The sequence below is a fragment of the Kogia breviceps genome, chromosome X (assembly GCF_026419965.1).
Source record: "Kogia breviceps isolate mKogBre1 chromosome X, mKogBre1 haplotype 1, whole genome shotgun sequence".
NCBI lineage: Eukaryota > Metazoa > Chordata > Mammalia > Artiodactyla > Physeteridae > Kogia > Kogia breviceps.
This window is the reverse complement of record NC_081330.1, coordinates 101,247,254-101,264,071: the sequence shown is the minus strand read 5'-3', so window position 1 is coordinate 101,264,071 and position 16,818 is coordinate 101,247,254. Positions and strand designations below refer to the sequence as shown.

At 42.7% G+C, this 16,818-nt stretch overlaps 1 protein-coding gene across 1 annotated transcript in view; it reads left to right on the top strand.

The window, feature by feature from the left end:
- The window catches only part of TSPAN7 (tetraspanin 7), a 140,165-nt gene that overhangs the window by 100,618 nt on the left and 22,729 nt on the right, over positions 1-16,818 (top strand). Inside the window, exon 2 of the mRNA XM_059049888.2 lies at positions 13,980-14,168. Within this exon, the coding sequence (XP_058905871.1) occupies positions 13,980-14,168 (189 nt within the window). The remainder of the gene's footprint in view (positions 1-13,979; positions 14,169-16,818) is intronic.

Here is a 16,818-nt window from a genome sequence, read left to right as displayed (position 1 = left end):
GCCTGCAGCTCAGACTTGCTCCTGAACTCCAGTCCCACATCCACAACTGCCTTCTGAACCTGTTACCTCTGTGGCTTTTTCTTGCCTCAAACACAACAGAAAACAGAACCTGGACCAGATGGTCTTTGGGTTTCCTGTTGGTTCTCAAACTCAGTTTTAAGATGTCAGCATTTAAGAGCATCTCAATACTCTCCCTTCCTGTTCTCAACTTCCCTAAATCTTTTTAATGATACCACTAACCTCCCCGCCATGGAATGTGTGTCCTCTTCTGCACGTATACACATGCACCCACGCACATATAGACATGAAAATGACAGAGCAAAAGGGTTGACTTGGCTAACACACTTGCCTAGAAAGAAACAGCACAAAGCATATGTCTCACTGCTCTTAAGATGACAGTGTCATCTTCATATAAAAAGTACAGCTTGTTGATATGCCAATGAGCTTATGTATTTTTAGATGTCTGGGTACAAGTACAATGCATGACCCCCTTTCTCTTTCCCAGCAACCACTTGTCACCTTGGAAAGCTGGCAGAACAGTGGTCTCGAGTCCAGAAATGAGCTGACTTTCCTATTCCCACTGCTGACAGTTTGTCAGTCACAGGGAGGACCTAATAAACTTCCCGGTGCTTATTTGCCCAATGGCACATCTATAAATATATTTCAGAGGGGATAAGCATGTCAAGTTTGAAATTCAGATTTGTTCTATCAGAATGTCGTTGCTGGAGGAAACACTGGAAATCAGGTTTTTCCACCTCCCGATCTTACTGAAGGGGGAACTGAAGCCCAGAAAGGTTAGGTGATCTGCCCAAAGTCACACAGCTTATTAATAACAAAAGTACAACTGAAACGCTGGTATTCTAGCCCCCAGCCCTGAGCTCTTCCATTCACCTGCCTTTTAAATATGCTGAATCCCTTTCTGCCACTCATCTGGAGTGAGTTCTCAAGCCCACTGTAAAACCCCAATAAATCCTGGTTCTTAGTCTATTTTAAAACATTAAGCATTTACACAAACAATTCAGAATAAAATCTTAAGTTGTAAATATGACAGATTCATACTGTTACTTCTTCAAGTTTAAAGAGAAGACCATGAGATTATGGAAGCTGCTGATTTCTCTGCCTTCTGGTTGCTTTATCCATCTCTCTAAAATCAGGTCAGAACACTGCAAAGACTGGCGCTCCCCTGCCGTCACCTCAGCACACACGCTCATGTAAGAACGAGCTGAAAGCATAGTCTGTCGGCTGCTTTTCCTCTTAAAATCTAACTTCCAAGGGCCCGTGTTTTAATTATTGATGATGTGTATAGAGTTTCTGTGTCAGGCATTTTTCTCCTGAGTTATAGAATCATGTGGAATGGGGGAAGAACATTTCTCAATATCTCAGTGTAGTTGCTGAGAGTGAATTAACCTGTAAACCTCTAGGATAATTGAATTGTAGCTTTCACCTAAAATGGCTGTCTAGCTGAGATTTCTGCCTACGGTTTTTTCTGCATGTTCCTTTCAGCTGGTTTTAGATCCTGTGTTTTCTATCCCATATAGCTTCCTAGGGAAGAGTGCATCTTCTAGATAGCTTGTGCTTCTATAATTCAATTTTCTGTTATCTTTTTTTTCCTTAGTTTCATAATACATGGCTCATGAGCCCCCACTTTCTACATGAAAGTCTGCACATTATCCTAATGATGCCACAGATTCCTATTTAGTATATTATGTAGTTAAAGAAGAAAAATAGGGCTTCCCTGGTGGCGCAGTGGTTGAGAATCCGCCTGCGATGCAGGGGACATGGGTTCGTGCCCCAGTCCGGGAAGATCCCACATGCCGCAGAGCGGCTGGGCCCGTGAGCCATGGCCGCTGAGCCTGCGCGTCCCGAGCCTGTGCTCCGCAACGGGAGAGGCCACAACAGTGAGAGGCCCGCGTATCGCAAAAAAAAAAAAAAAAAAAAAGAAGAAGAAGAAGAAGAAAAAAAATATATGTGGGCTTTACTCTGTCAGACCCAAACCAAACCTGGCACAGCCTTTCATGGGTACAAGAGGAGCAGCTAACAGTTTAATCAGAAGGCCTGTGGTCTGAGTGCAGAAAGTCTGTGGTCTGAGTGCACTCCCACATTTTCTTGTGGGCTCAAGAAAATGCCTCTGGGGAATGGATAATGAAGATGTGGTACATATATACAATGGAATATTACTGAGCTATAAAAAGGAATGAAATAATGCCACTTGCAGCAACATGGATGGACTGAGAGATTGTCATACTGAGTCAAGTCAGAAAGAGAAAGACAAATATCATATGATATTATTTATATGTGGAATCTTAAAAAAGGCTACAGAGTCAGAGGTTTATCCTACAATCAGATAAGCTGCTGTTTATTAACAAATTTTCAAGTCTTCAGACTAAGAGATTGGTTCAAGATGGAGTAGAAGTACGTGGTCTCACTCCCTCTTGCGAGAGCACTGGAATCACAACTAACTGCTGAATAGTCATTGACGGGAAGACACTGGAACTCACCAAAAAAGATACCCCACATCCAAAGACAAAGGAGAAGCCACAATGAGATGGTAGGAGGGGCACAATCACAATAAAATCAAATCCCATAACCTCTGGGTGGGTGACTCACAAACTGGAGAACACTTACACCACAGAGGTCCACCCACTGGAGTGAAGGTTCTGAGCCCCACGTCAGGCATCCCAACCTGGGGGTCTGGCAATGGGAGGAGGAATTCCCAGAGAATCAGACTTTGAAGGCTAGCGGGATTTGATGCAGGACTTCGACAGGACTTGGGGAAACAGAGACTCCACGCTTGGAGGGCACACACAAAGTAGTGTGCTCATCGGGACCCAGGGGGAGGGAGCAGTGACCCCATAGGAGACTGAACCAGACCTACCTGCTAGTGTTGGAGGGTTTTCTGCAGAGGCGGTGTGTGGCTGTGGCTCACCGTGGGGACAAGGACACTGGCAGCAGAAGTTCTGGGAAGTACTCCTTGGCATGAGCCCTCCCAGAGTCCACCATTAGCCCCACCAAAGGGCCTGTAGGCTCCAGTGCTGGGTCTCCTCAGGCCAAACAACCAACAGGGAGGGAACTCAGCCCCACCCATCAGCAGACAAGCAGATTAAAGTTTTACTGAGCTCTGCCCACCAAAGCAACAGCCAGCTCTACCCACCACCAGTCCCTTCCATTAGGGAGCTTGCACAAGCCTCTTAGATAGCCTCATCTACCAGAGGGCAGACAGCAGAAGCAAGAACTCCAGTCCTGCAGCCTGTGGAATGAAAACCACATTCACAGAAAGACAGACAAAATGAAAAAGCAGAGGACTATGTACCAGATGAAGGAACAAGATAAAACCCCAGAAAAACAACTAAATGAAGTGGAGATAGGCAACCTTCCAGAAAAAGAATTCAGAATAATGATAGTAAAGATGATCCAGGACCTCGGAAAAAGAATGGAGGCAAAGATTGAGAAGATGCAAGAAATGTTTAACAAAGACCTAGAAGAATTAAAGAATAAACAAACAGAGATGAACAATACAATAACTGAAACAAAAAACACTAGAAGGAATCGGTAGCAGAATAAATGAGGCAGAAGAATGGGTAAGTGACCTGGAAGACAGAATGGTGGAATTCACTGCCATGGAACAGAATAAAGAAAAAAGAATGAAGAGAAATGAAGACAGCCTAAGAGACCTCTGGGGCAACATTAAACGCACCAGCATTCACATTATAGGGGTCCCAGAAGGAGAAGAGAGAGCGAAAGGACCCGAGAAAATATTTGAAGAGATTATAGTCAAAAACTTCCCTAACATGGGAAAGGAAATAGCCACCCAAGTCCAGGAACTGCAGAGAGTCCCAGGCAGGATAAACCCAAGGAGAAACATGCCGAGACACATAGTAATCAAACTGACAAAAATTAAAGACAAATTATTAAAAGCAACAAGGGAAGAACGACAAATAACATGCAAGGGAACTCCCATAATGTTAACAGCTGATCTTTCAGCAGAAACTCTACAAGCCAGAAGGGAGTAGCACGATATATTTAAAGTGATGAAAGGGAAGAACCTACAACCAAGATTACTCTACCTGGCAAAGACCTCATTTAGATTCAACAGAGAAATTAAAAGCTTTACAGGCAAGCAAAAGCTAGGAGAATTCAGCACCACCAAACCAGCTCTACAACAAATGCTAAAGGAACTTCTCTAAGTGGGAGACACAAGAGAAGAAAAGGACCTACAAAAAAACCCTGAAACAATTAAGAAAATGGTAATAGGAACATACATATCAATAATTACCTTAAATGTGAATGGATTAAATGCTCCAGCCAAAACACAGGTTCTCTGAATGGATACAAAAGCAAGACCCATATATATGCTGTCTACAAGAGACCCACTTCAGACCTAGGGACACATACAGATTGAAAGTGAGGGGATGGAAAAAGATATTCCATGCAAATGGAAATCAAAAGAAAGCTGGAGTAGCAATACTCATATCAGATAAAATAGACTTTAAAATAAAGAATGTTACAAGAGACAAGGACACTACATAATGATCAAGGGATCAATCCAAGAAGAAGATATAACAATTATAAATATATATGCACCCAACATAGGAGCACCTCAATACATAAGGCAAATGCTAACAGCTATAAAAGAGGAAATCAACAGTAACACAATCATAGTGGGAGACTTTAACACCTCACTTACACCAATGGACAGATCATCCAGACAGAAAATTAATAAGGAAACACAAGCTTTAAATGACACAATAGACTAGATAGATTTAATTGATATTTATAGGACATTCTGTCTGAAAACCACAGATTACACTTTCTTCTCAAGTGCACACAGAACACTGTCCAGGATAGATCACATTTTGGGTCACAAATCAAGCCTTGGTAAATTTAAGAAAGTTGAAATCATATCAAGCATCTTTTCTGTCCACCGCACTATGTGATTAGAAATAAATTACAAGGGAAAAAAAACTGTAAAAAACACGAACACATGGAGGCCAAACAATACGTTACTAAATAACCAAGAGATCACTGAAGAAATCAAAGAGGAAATCAAAGAATACCTAGAGACAAGTGGCAACGAAAACACGACAATCCAAAACCTATGGGATGCAACAAAAACAGTTCTAAGAGGGAAGTTTATAACAATAAAATCCTACCACAAGAAATAAGAAAAATCTCAAACAGTCTAACCTTACACCTAAAGGAACTAGAGAAAGAAGAACAAACAAAACCCAAAGTTAGTAGAAGGAAAGAAATAGTAAAGATCAGAGCAGGAATAAATGAAATAGAAACAAAACAAAGATCAATAAAAAGAGTGATAAATCAATCTTATTGATAAGTCAATCTTTTATTGATAAATCAATACAACTAAAAGCTGGTTCTTTGAGTAGATAAACAAAATTGATAAACCTTTATCTAGACTCATCAAGACAAAGAAGGAGAGGACTCAGATCAATAAAATTAGAAATGAAAAAGGAGAAGTTACAACAGACACCACAGAAATACAAAGCATCCTAAGAGACTACTACAAGCAACTCTACGCCAATAAAATGGACAACCTGGAAGAAATGGACAAATTCTTAGAAAGGTGTAACCTTCCAAGACTGAACCAGGAAGAAACAGAAAATATGAACAGACCAATCACAAGTAATGAAATTGAAACTGTGATTAAAGATCTTCCAACAAACAAAAGTCCAGGACCAGAGGGCTTCCCAGGTGAATTCTATCAAGCATTTAGAGAAGAGCTAACACCCATCCTTCTCAAACTCTTCCAAAAAATTGCAGAGGAAGGAACATTCCCAAACTCATTCCATGAGGCCACCATCACCCTGGTACCAAAACCAGACAAAGATACTACAAAAAAAGAAAATTATAGACCAGTATCACTGATGAATATAGATGCAAAAATCCTCAACAAAATACTAGCAAGCAGAATCCAACAACTCATTAAAAGGTCATACACCATGATCAAGTGGGATTTATCCCAGGGATGCAAGGATTCTTCAGTATACACAAGTCAACCAATGTGATACACCATATTAACAAATTGAAGAATAAAACCATATGATCATCTCAGTAGATGCAGAAAAAGCTTTTGACAAAATTCAACACCTATCTATGTATGATAAAAGCTCTACAGAAAGTGAGCATACAGGGAACCTACCTCAACATAATAAAGGCCATATATGACAAACCCACAGCAAACATCATTCTCAATGGTGAAAAACTGAAAGAATTTCGTCTAAGATCTGGCACAAGACAAGGATGTCCACTGTCACCACTATTATTCAACATAGTTTTGAAAGTCCTAGCCATGGCAATCAGAGAAGAAAAAGAAATAAATGGAATAAAAATTGGAAAAGAAGAAGTGAAACTATCACTGCTTGCAGATGACATGATACTATATATAGATGATCCGAAAGATGCCACCAGAAAACTACTAGAGCTAATCAATGAATTTGGTAAACTTGCAGGATACAAAATTAATGCACAGAAGTCTCTTGTATTCTTCCTGAATTTTTTTTTTTTTTTTTTTCGGTACGCGGGCCTCTCACTGCCATGGCCTCTCCCGTTGCGGGGCACAGGCTCCGGACGCGCAGGCTCAGCGGCCATGGCTCACGGGCCCAGCCGCTCCACGGCATGTGGGATCTTCCCGGACCGGGGCACGAACCCATGTCCCCTGCATCGGCAGGCGGACTCTCAACCACTGCACCACCAGGGAAGCCCCTCTTGTATTCTTATATACTAACAACAAAAGATCAGAAAGAGAAATTAAGGAAACCATTCCATTCACCATTGCAACAAAAAGAATAAAACACCTAGTAATTAACCTACCTAAGGAGGTAAAAGACCTGTACTCAGAAAACTGTGAGATACTGATGAAATAAATCAAAGATGACACAAACAGATGGGGAGATACACCATGTTCTTGGATTGGAAGAATCAATAGTATGAAAATGACTATACTCCCCAAAGCAATCTACAGATTCAGTGCAATCCCTATCAAATTACCAATGGCACTGTTTACAGAACTAGAACAAAAAATCTTAAAATTTGTATGGAGACACAAAAGACCCTGAATAGACAAAGCCATCTTGAGGGGAAAAAATGGAGCTGGAGGAATCAAGCTCCCTGACTTCAAACTATATTACAAAGCTGCAGTCATCAAGATAGTATGGTACTGGCACAAAAACAGAAATATAGATCAGTGGACCAGCACAGAAAGCCCAGAGATAAACCCACGTACCTATGGTCAACTAATCTATGACAAAGGAGGCAAGGATACACAATGGAGAAAAGACAGTCTCTTCAGTAAGTGGTGCTGGGAAAACTGGAGAGCTACATGTAAAAGAATGAAATTAGAACACTCCCTAACACCATACACAAAAATAAACTCAAAATGGATTAAAGACCTAAATGTAACACTGGACATTGTAAAACTCTTAGAGGAAAACATAGGCAGAACAGTCTGTGACATAAATCACAGCAAGATCGTTTTTGACTCACCTGCTAGAGAAATGGAAATAAAAACAAAAATAAACAAATGGGACTTAATGAAACTTAAAAGCTTTTGCACAGCAAAGGAAACCATAAAGAAGACAAAAAGACAACCCTCAGAACGGAAGAACATATTTGCAAAGGAAGCAACTGACGAAGGATTAATCTCCAGAATATACAAGCAGCTCATGCAGCTCAATATCAAAAAAACAAACAACCCAATCCAAAAATGGGCAGAAGACCTAAATAGACATTTCTCCAAGAAGATATATAGATTGCCAACAAACACATGAAAGGATGCTCAACATCACTAATCATTAGAGAAAAGCAAATCAAAACTACAATGAGGTATCACCTCACACCTGTTAGAATGGGCATCATCAGAAAATCTACAAACAACAAATGCTGGAGAGGGTGTGGAGAAAAGGGAACCCTCTTGCACTGTTGGTGGGAATTTAAAGTGATACAGCCACTATGGAGAACAGTATTGCGGTTTCTTAAAAAACTACAAATAGAACTACCATACGACCCTGCAGTCCCACTACTGGGCATACACCCTGAGAAAACCATCATTCAAAAAGAGTCATGAACCACAATGTTTATTCCAGCACTGTTTACAATAGCCAGGACATGGGAGCAATCTAAGTGTCCATCGACAGATGAATGGATAAAGGAGATATGGCACATATATACAATGGAATATTACTCAGCCATTAAAAAGGAACAAAATTGGGTCATTTGTTGAGTCTGTCATACAGAGTGAAGTAAGTCAGAAAGAGAAAAACGAATATTGTATATTAACGCATATATGTGGAATCTGGAAAAATGGTACAGATGAACCGGTTTGCAGTGCAGAAATAGAGACACAGGTGTAGAGAACAAATGTATGGACACCAAGAGTGGAAAGCGGCAGGGTGGTGGTGGTGGGATGAATTGGGCGATTGGGATTGACATGTATACACTGATGTGTATAAAATGGATAATAAGAACCTGCTGTATAAAAAAAATAAAATTAGCTTTTAAGAAAAGGCTACAAATGAACTTAGTGTACAAAAGAGAAATAGAGTTACAGATGTAGCAAACAAACTTATGGTTATGGAGGCGGGGTAAGGGGTGGGGGTGTTGTATAAATTGGGAGATGGGGATTGACACACACTACTATATAGAAAATAGATAACTAATAAGGACCTACTGTGTAGCACAGGGAACTCTCCTCATACTCTGTAATGGCCTATATGGGAAAAGAATCTTAAAAAAGAGTGGCTATATGTATATGTATAAGTGATTCACTTTGCTGTACTCCTGAAACTAACACAACATTGGAAATCAACTATACCTCAATAAAGATTTTATAAATAAATAAACAAAGGAACAAGAAAACGCCTCTGGGCGTGTGAGAAGGACGGAAGTGCTATATCCCTGGCTCCTCTCCGGGGATCAGGAAGCTGTAAGGACAGTAGGGAGACTTCCCAGCATTTGTGGTGCTGACCTGGCAGGAGCAAGGGGACTCATTTCTCTTTGCTACCTGCTCCTCCTGTATCTACTTCAGGATGAACATAAACCTCACTGAGTCTCTTCCAGAGCGTTTCAGACACACCTTGGTACAGTGGCAACCCCACCTGTAGTTTTCTTTTAGTGTGATTTTCAAGTAATGTGAACAATCAATCACACCAAACCTTTTCTAGCTCTGATTCTAGTTTTTTCAGCCTCCTCACCAAGCCTAAATTAGTAGTAGCCAGAGGTACTTTGCTCTCCATATATTTCGAGCTGTGTTGCAAGCATGCAGAAAATGTCAAGCCACCATGGGATGCTGGGAGTTAAAAGAGGCCAAGAGACTTAGCCTGGCTGCTGCTGGTGGGCGCCAGGCCTGCCCTCCTGGCTTGTGGTTGAGGCGGGAGCCTGTAAGGTGGCAGGGCCTTCACCAGGCCACTTGCGTGGTTTATCTACGGGCTCTGATCTCTCCCCTCCTTGGCCCATTATTGGCTGCTTGCTAATTGGTTCTTCTGAGAAGGAAGCAAAACTTCCATGAGAAAGCCAAAATCGGTGACACACTGCTTGATTTTGGAATTTGAGGTCTCTGAAGATCTGAGATGCAAAATTGCTTTGGCGAGCTCTGAACCCACTCATTCATTGCACCCCAGAGCAGAAGAGAAAGGTCAAGAGAACCTGTCCTTTACTTTGCACTCTGTGGGTGCTCATCAAGGCACATGTAGGGGTGAGTGTTGCTGTGTGTGTTAACAGGAACCAAGAAAAAAAAAATCCTGCAGACCACAATGACTTTTGTCTTTGGCTTGTCTTTGTATGTTTCTTATCCTTGGTAAGAAGCATTATTATAGTGAGAAAAATGTTAATAAGTACTTGTTTATTGTGTTTTGTGGCTCTTTAGCCCTTTGCTTGTAATTTTTTTCCTCCAACTGCCTGGCAATTTCTTCCAAGACTCACCCCAAGTCCACCACCAGTACCATCACGAAATAATGGTTTTCCTCACTTCAGGGTGCACTGTGGCCCAACCTTTTCCTCCATTGTCTGTTTATTTTCTTCTTCTTTCTCCTTAGCACTGTTATTTCCCCCAGATTATGATGCCTGCTCAGATGGGCATTCTGCCATTTCCTCAGAGATGTCGAGAGGGTATAGCAGGTGGAAGGCTAACATGAAACTTCTCCCCCTTTAACTCTACAATCAGATGCTGGTTCATTCATGCAGCAGACTTGTACTGGGCATTGACTGTACACAAAGCCCAGAGCTCCTCCTTTTGAGGGGCTCACAGTCCTGGACATGCATGGGAGGGGGATGGGGTGCAGCATGATGATGGCATATTTCCAAGTAAGTTCTGTTTAAGGAGGCTGGGAGGAGGGCGTCCAGGGTACCCTAAGAGTTTAGGATGTAGACAGGTAGTGATAGGAAGGGTAAGGGTTCTAGGTCAGAGGATCATCACAAGCAAAGGTTGAGAAGCAGTAAAGTACAGGAAGCACACAGAGGACGACTCCGTTTTCCTGGAAGTACATAGAGTTGACAAAGGCTAGTGAGGAAGATGAGGCTAAAGAGGTGGGTCTGGGCTGTGCAGAAGGACCTGCCTCTGTGGAGTTCAGGCTTCCACACACAGAGCTGGCCCATCGGGAATGTTTGAGTAAAAGAAGAGGGACATTGGAGAAGGACTTTCCTCTCTGGCTGGTTTTTAGATTCCTGGCACACAGGCGCAGGAAGGGGCTGGTCTATCCCAGTCTCTACCTCATTCAGAGGAGGAGTCCCTTAGAGGATGTCTGAGTTGGTCAAGATCAAAATATTGGGTGGCTTTTTTCCCAAGCAATATGGTGCCCACAATGTTGTATTTGTTTGCACCCACTGGCAATCTTTAAGAGGCACCCTTGGAGGTCTGCAAAAATAGTCTTTTTGCAAAAAAAAAAAAAAAAATTTGCGTAACTTACATTGCATGAACGTTCTAACAAGTTGATATCATAGGCTTTGTACTTTCCATGAGGAGAGGTTTTGTACACAAAGCAACGACTGCATTTGCAGAAATTAGTTTTTGAAAGAAAAGGAATAAAAACGTTAATATTGTTTGCCTTAAAAGCAGGATTTGTGTTAACTTTGGCAAACTGCACATGATCTTTGTTAGGGTAGTAAATGAACTTCATGAAATCACTGGTGACAGAAATATAATATCAAACTCTTATAATTGGTGAGTAATAGACACTTTAATTAAAGCCATTGTGTTCCAATGACTGACAGAGTATAGAGAGTATACAGAGTATAGAATATAGAATGCAGCTACTCAGTGTATGTCTGAAGGGTTACTGAATCTTTGCGGGCAATCATATGAAATTGAAAGTGTCTGGATGAGACATATTCGGCCTAAACAATGAGTAGTTGAAATTTTTTGGTTTTGTTCAGTACACTTACATTGTAATATTTACAGCTTTAGGCAGTAAGTTAATGCTAGAGAGGGAAGTAGGGGAGAAAGATTCTCTTTGGTTTCATGTTAAGTTACCTCTCAGTATTTACCTGATGGAGAAGTTTTGTAAGTATTTGGCATGTGAAAGACCCTGTTTTATAAAATAGAGGTCTGAGACGCAGAGGAATGAAATGTATTTTGTTTCCATTTGGAGGAGTATGGCAGAGGTGTTCAAGGAAGGTACTTTCTTTAGCAACCACCAGGTGTCAGTACAGGACTTGGAACTCTTGGCAACAAATGCATTCTTGGTTTTCCTAACTCACTAAGGCCATGCCCATTGTGACTTTTCAAAGGCGGTAGACCTCCACTGGGCCACTTTCTCCCAAGTATTAGTGTCAAACACTTTCTCCTCAAGATTGCGTCACATTCCTTCACCTTTGCCTTATAAAAGTACCACAAGTTCCTCGACCTTTTTCTACTTTAAAGCTTTGAATTCTGTCTTTCACAGTGATGGTTCTACAAAGTAGGGAGGCTATCGGGATGGGGTTAGGGGAGTTTCACGAAGCTCTTGTTGCGTCCACTGATCCCATCCCCCAAACCAGTGGAGTCCACTCTCGGCTGGTATGGGTAAAGGTGGAGGGTCTGTTCTTTTTCCCGCACAGAGAAACAATCTGATGGTGGAGCTTGATGGCTCCAAACTGCAGAAGGAAGTGTACAGAGAGAAGCTCCTAGGCATCTCCACTGGCCCAGCCATTTGCTTCCTGGTGTAGCGGTATGTGCTCACGTAGGGACATTAATGAACAGTGTGTTTGTTGACTGACAGGAGAAACCTTGGAGAGGCGGATATTGATTTGTGTCATACAGGTTTTCACCAGTTTCTCATCTTGCCTCCTCACTTTTTTGTTTACGTATATATAAATAAATAAATCATTTTCTTACATTCTCTTCCCTTATTGGTTATTACAAGATAATTGAATATAGTTCCCTGTGTTATACAGTAGGTCCTTGTTGTTTATTTTATATATAGTGGTATGTATCTGTTAATCCCAAACTCCTAATTTATCCCCCATTTTCCCCTTTGGTATCATAAGTTTGCTTTCTATATCTGTCAGTCTGTTTCTGTTTTGTAAATAAGTTCATTTGTATCATCTTTAGATTCCACATATAAGTGATATCATATGGTATTTGTCTTTCTCTCTCTGATTTACTTCACTCAGTATGGTCATCTCTAGGTCCATCCATGTGGCTGCAAATGGCATTATTTCCTTCTTTTTTATTTTCCTCCTCACTCGAATGGGCAGGCTGCACAGGGAGCTGAGGCATTTGGTGTGGGGCATCTGGGGATAGGGTGGGAGAAACTGGGGAAGGGCGTCCTTGTACATCCAAGCTTTTTTCGAGCCTCGTAAGATGTCAGAAGTGGTGGCAGCTGGAGGGATGTCAGTTCTAATGAGCTGCTCAGCTGTTGGTAAACTGAGGGAGAGACGGGCTGGGGAGCTAGAGACACAAAGTCAGCCACTGGCTTCAGCAGCTAAGGCTCCTGGGGTGTGTGGCCTGCGGGGGATGGAGAGTCAGGCGTGGCGTGCAGCCCCAAGTCTATGCCCTGAAGTAAGGGCCGAGTGATGCAAGGCTCTATGGTGCAGACACACTGTGGGGATTTCCTTGGGCCGATCAGCGTGACTTGACAAATTGTAGTACAGCGAATTCCGGGCACTATTCAGATTCTTCTGTTGTTTTATAGTGTATAAAATATTGTAAATAAGGCAGCACAACAATAGGGATGCGAAAATAGTTTCAGTATTTTGCTTTTGTAGAGATTTTTGTCATGATAGTCAAAGAAGATCACCTTGTTCTTGAAAACATCACGTAGGATATCCTTAAAATATTCCATATACACACATGCCATTGAAGAGGGCGACTGACGTTCTTACTGGAGTCATGCCCAGCTCTGCGTTGAGCAGCAGCTCCCAGACCAGATCTGGGAAGGCTCTCAGACCTGTATTAGGATTGATTGATTGATTGGTTGGTTGATTTAATTTATTTATTTTTATGGCTGCGTTGGGTCTTTGTTGCTGTGCGCAGGCTTTCTGTAGTTGCCGCGAGCGGGGGCTACTCTTCGTTGCAGTGCGTGGGCTTCTCATTGCGGTGGCTTCTCTTGTTGTGGCGCACAGGCTCTAGGCGCACGGGCTTAGTTGCTCTGCAGCATGTGGGATCTTCCCGGACCAGGGCTCGAACCCGTGTCCCCTGCATTAGTAGGAGGATTCTTAACCACTGCGCCACCAGGCAAGTCCCTAGGATGTACTTTTTAAGCAGCTTTTTTTTTAAAGTTATTTTATGTTGGCTCGACTTACAGTTGATATGGTACCTGCATATGGGATTGTGTAAGGGACAGATCTAGTTGTCCAAAATCAAAGTGTCTTTACTGTGTGGTGGCTTTAGTTCATGGGCTCTGGCATCTCCCACTGCTTCAGGGAATCCTACAGCAAGTGCCTGCTTGCTCCTGGAAACTGGAGTCTTCAGATTCCAGCCACATTGCTCTGCGTTGATTCTCACCTCTCTCAGCAGCAGTCTCACACTTCTCACTCCTGCTTCTTTTCAGATCACTGGGGTGATCCTGCTGGCCGTTGGAGTCTGGGGCAAACTCACTCTGGGCACCTATATTTCCCTTATTGCCGAGAACTCCACAAATGCTCCCTATGTGCTCATCGGAACTGGCACCACTATTGTCGTGTTTGGCCTGTTTGGATGCTTTGCCACATGCCGTGGTAGCCCATGGATGCTGAAACTGGTGAGTAGGTCACAATATAAAACTGCTTTCTGATTCTGTTTTGTAAAAATATAAATCACGTGAAAGCAAAGTGGCCCTTCTTGAAGCCACAGATGAGTCCTTAATAGTCATTGACTCTAATTTTAGTCCAGGCTTTTACCTAACCCACCCTTTAATCCCCTAGAGGGAGAAACAACCCCAGATATAGCCTGACACAAAAAAATCCTGGTCCCTCAAGGTAGATGATGACAAAGCAGTGGCCAGCGGTTCTAATAAGCCATTTATAGCCTGTGGCAAGACGCCCTGTTCCAGTTTTGAATTCTGTCTTAGAAATCTCTTCAAGCATGTGATGTGCAGCCCTGGTGGGTGAGGCAGTACCCCGAACATAAGCAGCCTTTCATTTCCAAGTTCCCAGTGGAGAAATACTTTTCTGCCTCCTTGAGCTGGGCTGTGCTGGGATGCATGGGCACGCTCTCCTCTACGCCTGCACAGCCTGGCTCCGTGCAGTGGGAGTTGAGCTAAGCCAGAGCTTCCCCACTCAACAGACACAGCAGTGATGTTTCCCAAAGGATAAGGATAGGCTGTTGAAAGGCTGCTGCTGCAAGTCTTAACTTTCTGGTAGACCAGTTGCCTAATTCTCTAGTCTCTTGCCCATGCTTGTCATTAATAAGAGTTTATGTGGAAGGCTTTCACAGATAAAAGGCAGCAAGAGCCTCTCCTCAAAAGAAAATTTTGTTTAAAAGGATTGCTTTCAGACGTCTTGTTCTCTGAAAGGGGAGAGTAGAGATTCCCTCGGTGCAGGGTGGCCTGTCCTTTCTTGTTTAGCCCTAGACTGCAGTAACCCATAATACCATCTAGTGACAGATACGGGTGTGAGGGTGATTCACTCCAAAGGAAGCACCTTCCAAATGGGCACTGGTCAGTCTCTTTGTTGGCAACCTGATGGAGGTCGTGCTTGATTTGGCCATTCTCTGTCCTGAAGACCATGTGGGAAGCTGATACCCTGGCCACAGCTAATCCTTGCAGGTTGGTAGAAAAGCCGTAGTGAGACCATATGGAGGCACTTCTGCTGCTGTCACCTCCACTAGCACTGTGAGTCTACCTTCTAGTACTTCTTATAGGCGCTAGTGTTTCCTTTGGTCTAGTGTTGTAGTTTTCAACTTTGATCTGTGCCTGAGTCACCTGGGCAGCTTTTTAAAAAACACCTCTGCCAGAGGCCAACCCCCAGCCAGTGGAACCAGAAGGTATGGTGGTCAGGATCTGGCTTCACATTTTCTGAAAGCTCTCCAGGGGTGCTATTGCACAGCTAGTGCTGAGACCCTCTTCTTCAGTACAGTGAGTAGCAAGGGAAGAATTAACTCCAGAGGCATGGAAAACACAGACTGCTAAAAATCCATCTGTCCAAACAAGAAGGGAGGAGACCTAGAGACCTGACTGACCCTGATGCTAACTGGCTTAAGTCTTGAGGGGCAAGGATGTAACCTCTTTGGGCCTTTGTCCCCATTTATGAAAGAACAGTATTGGACTAACCCACCAAGGTTTCTTCCAGCCCAAAGACTATGACTGAAGCAGGCAGAAGTGGGCATGCAACAATGGAACAGTCATCTCTGGCTTCTTCTGAAGGTTTCATACCATGCTGCCATTTTCTCCTGACACTTGTGAGCTTACTAGCAAGTGACCCTTTTGGCAAGTAGAGAAGTTTGGGGGGCTTGGTGTTGGTTTTGGTCTTCTACAAGCTATCATTTAGTTCCTTTTACCTGCTCGATGTTGCCCTGTGTGCATACTCAATTTTATTTATTCCTCACCACCTCCATAAAATTCAGGTTGTGTTTTCATGTTATGTGATAAAGACTTGGAGGTGAAATACCTTGTCCAAGTTCACACAACTAATGTGCAGAGAGCTGGGACGGGAAACCAGATAGGTTTCTTTCTAAAGCCAGGACTATTTCTACTACCGTATTTTCATTTGGAGAAAACTCAAACCCTGCCACCTGGATTTAATACAGGCTCTCCGCAGCAGGCCTTCTGAAGGAGCAGCAGCTCTCCTCTGGAAGCTTCTAGAAGCAGAGAACCTCCTAGGGACGTGAAATTGCTGATCTAGCTGAACAGAGCAGAAGTCACTTGATTAGCTGTCCATCTAAAATTTTACAGTCCTCATTTAACCTCATTAATTGCAAAACAATTGAAAATAACTATTTTCACTCTATGGAGGCCCAGAACCGTGGCCTCTTTGCTAAGAGCTACACCACAGAGTCAAAAGTTCTTTCTCCCACCTGCCTCCTGATGGTTACTTTCTCACAGGACTTTCTGGTGGAGTCTAGGCCTGGGGTGAGAGTCTCCCTAGAGTAAATTGCGCTTCTAATTGCATTTTGTACCACGTTGAGAGAGAGAAGTCGTGTACATGGAGCCTTCTATTCATAACTGTGTGTTTGATACTTTAGTGTCTGTGCTTTCAGTGTGCGGAGACACTTTTATTAATATTTTGAACGAAACCAGCATTTTAAGGCAGTATTTCCTCTTTTGAATATATGTGCCCCTGGCTGAGAAAAATAATTTATGATCCCATGCACACATATATACTTTACAAGACATATGTACACTTTACAAGTAAGCAGTATGGCCACATGCAGTGTACTCAAGTTCCAGGGCATCACCAAGGGCAATTCCCAAC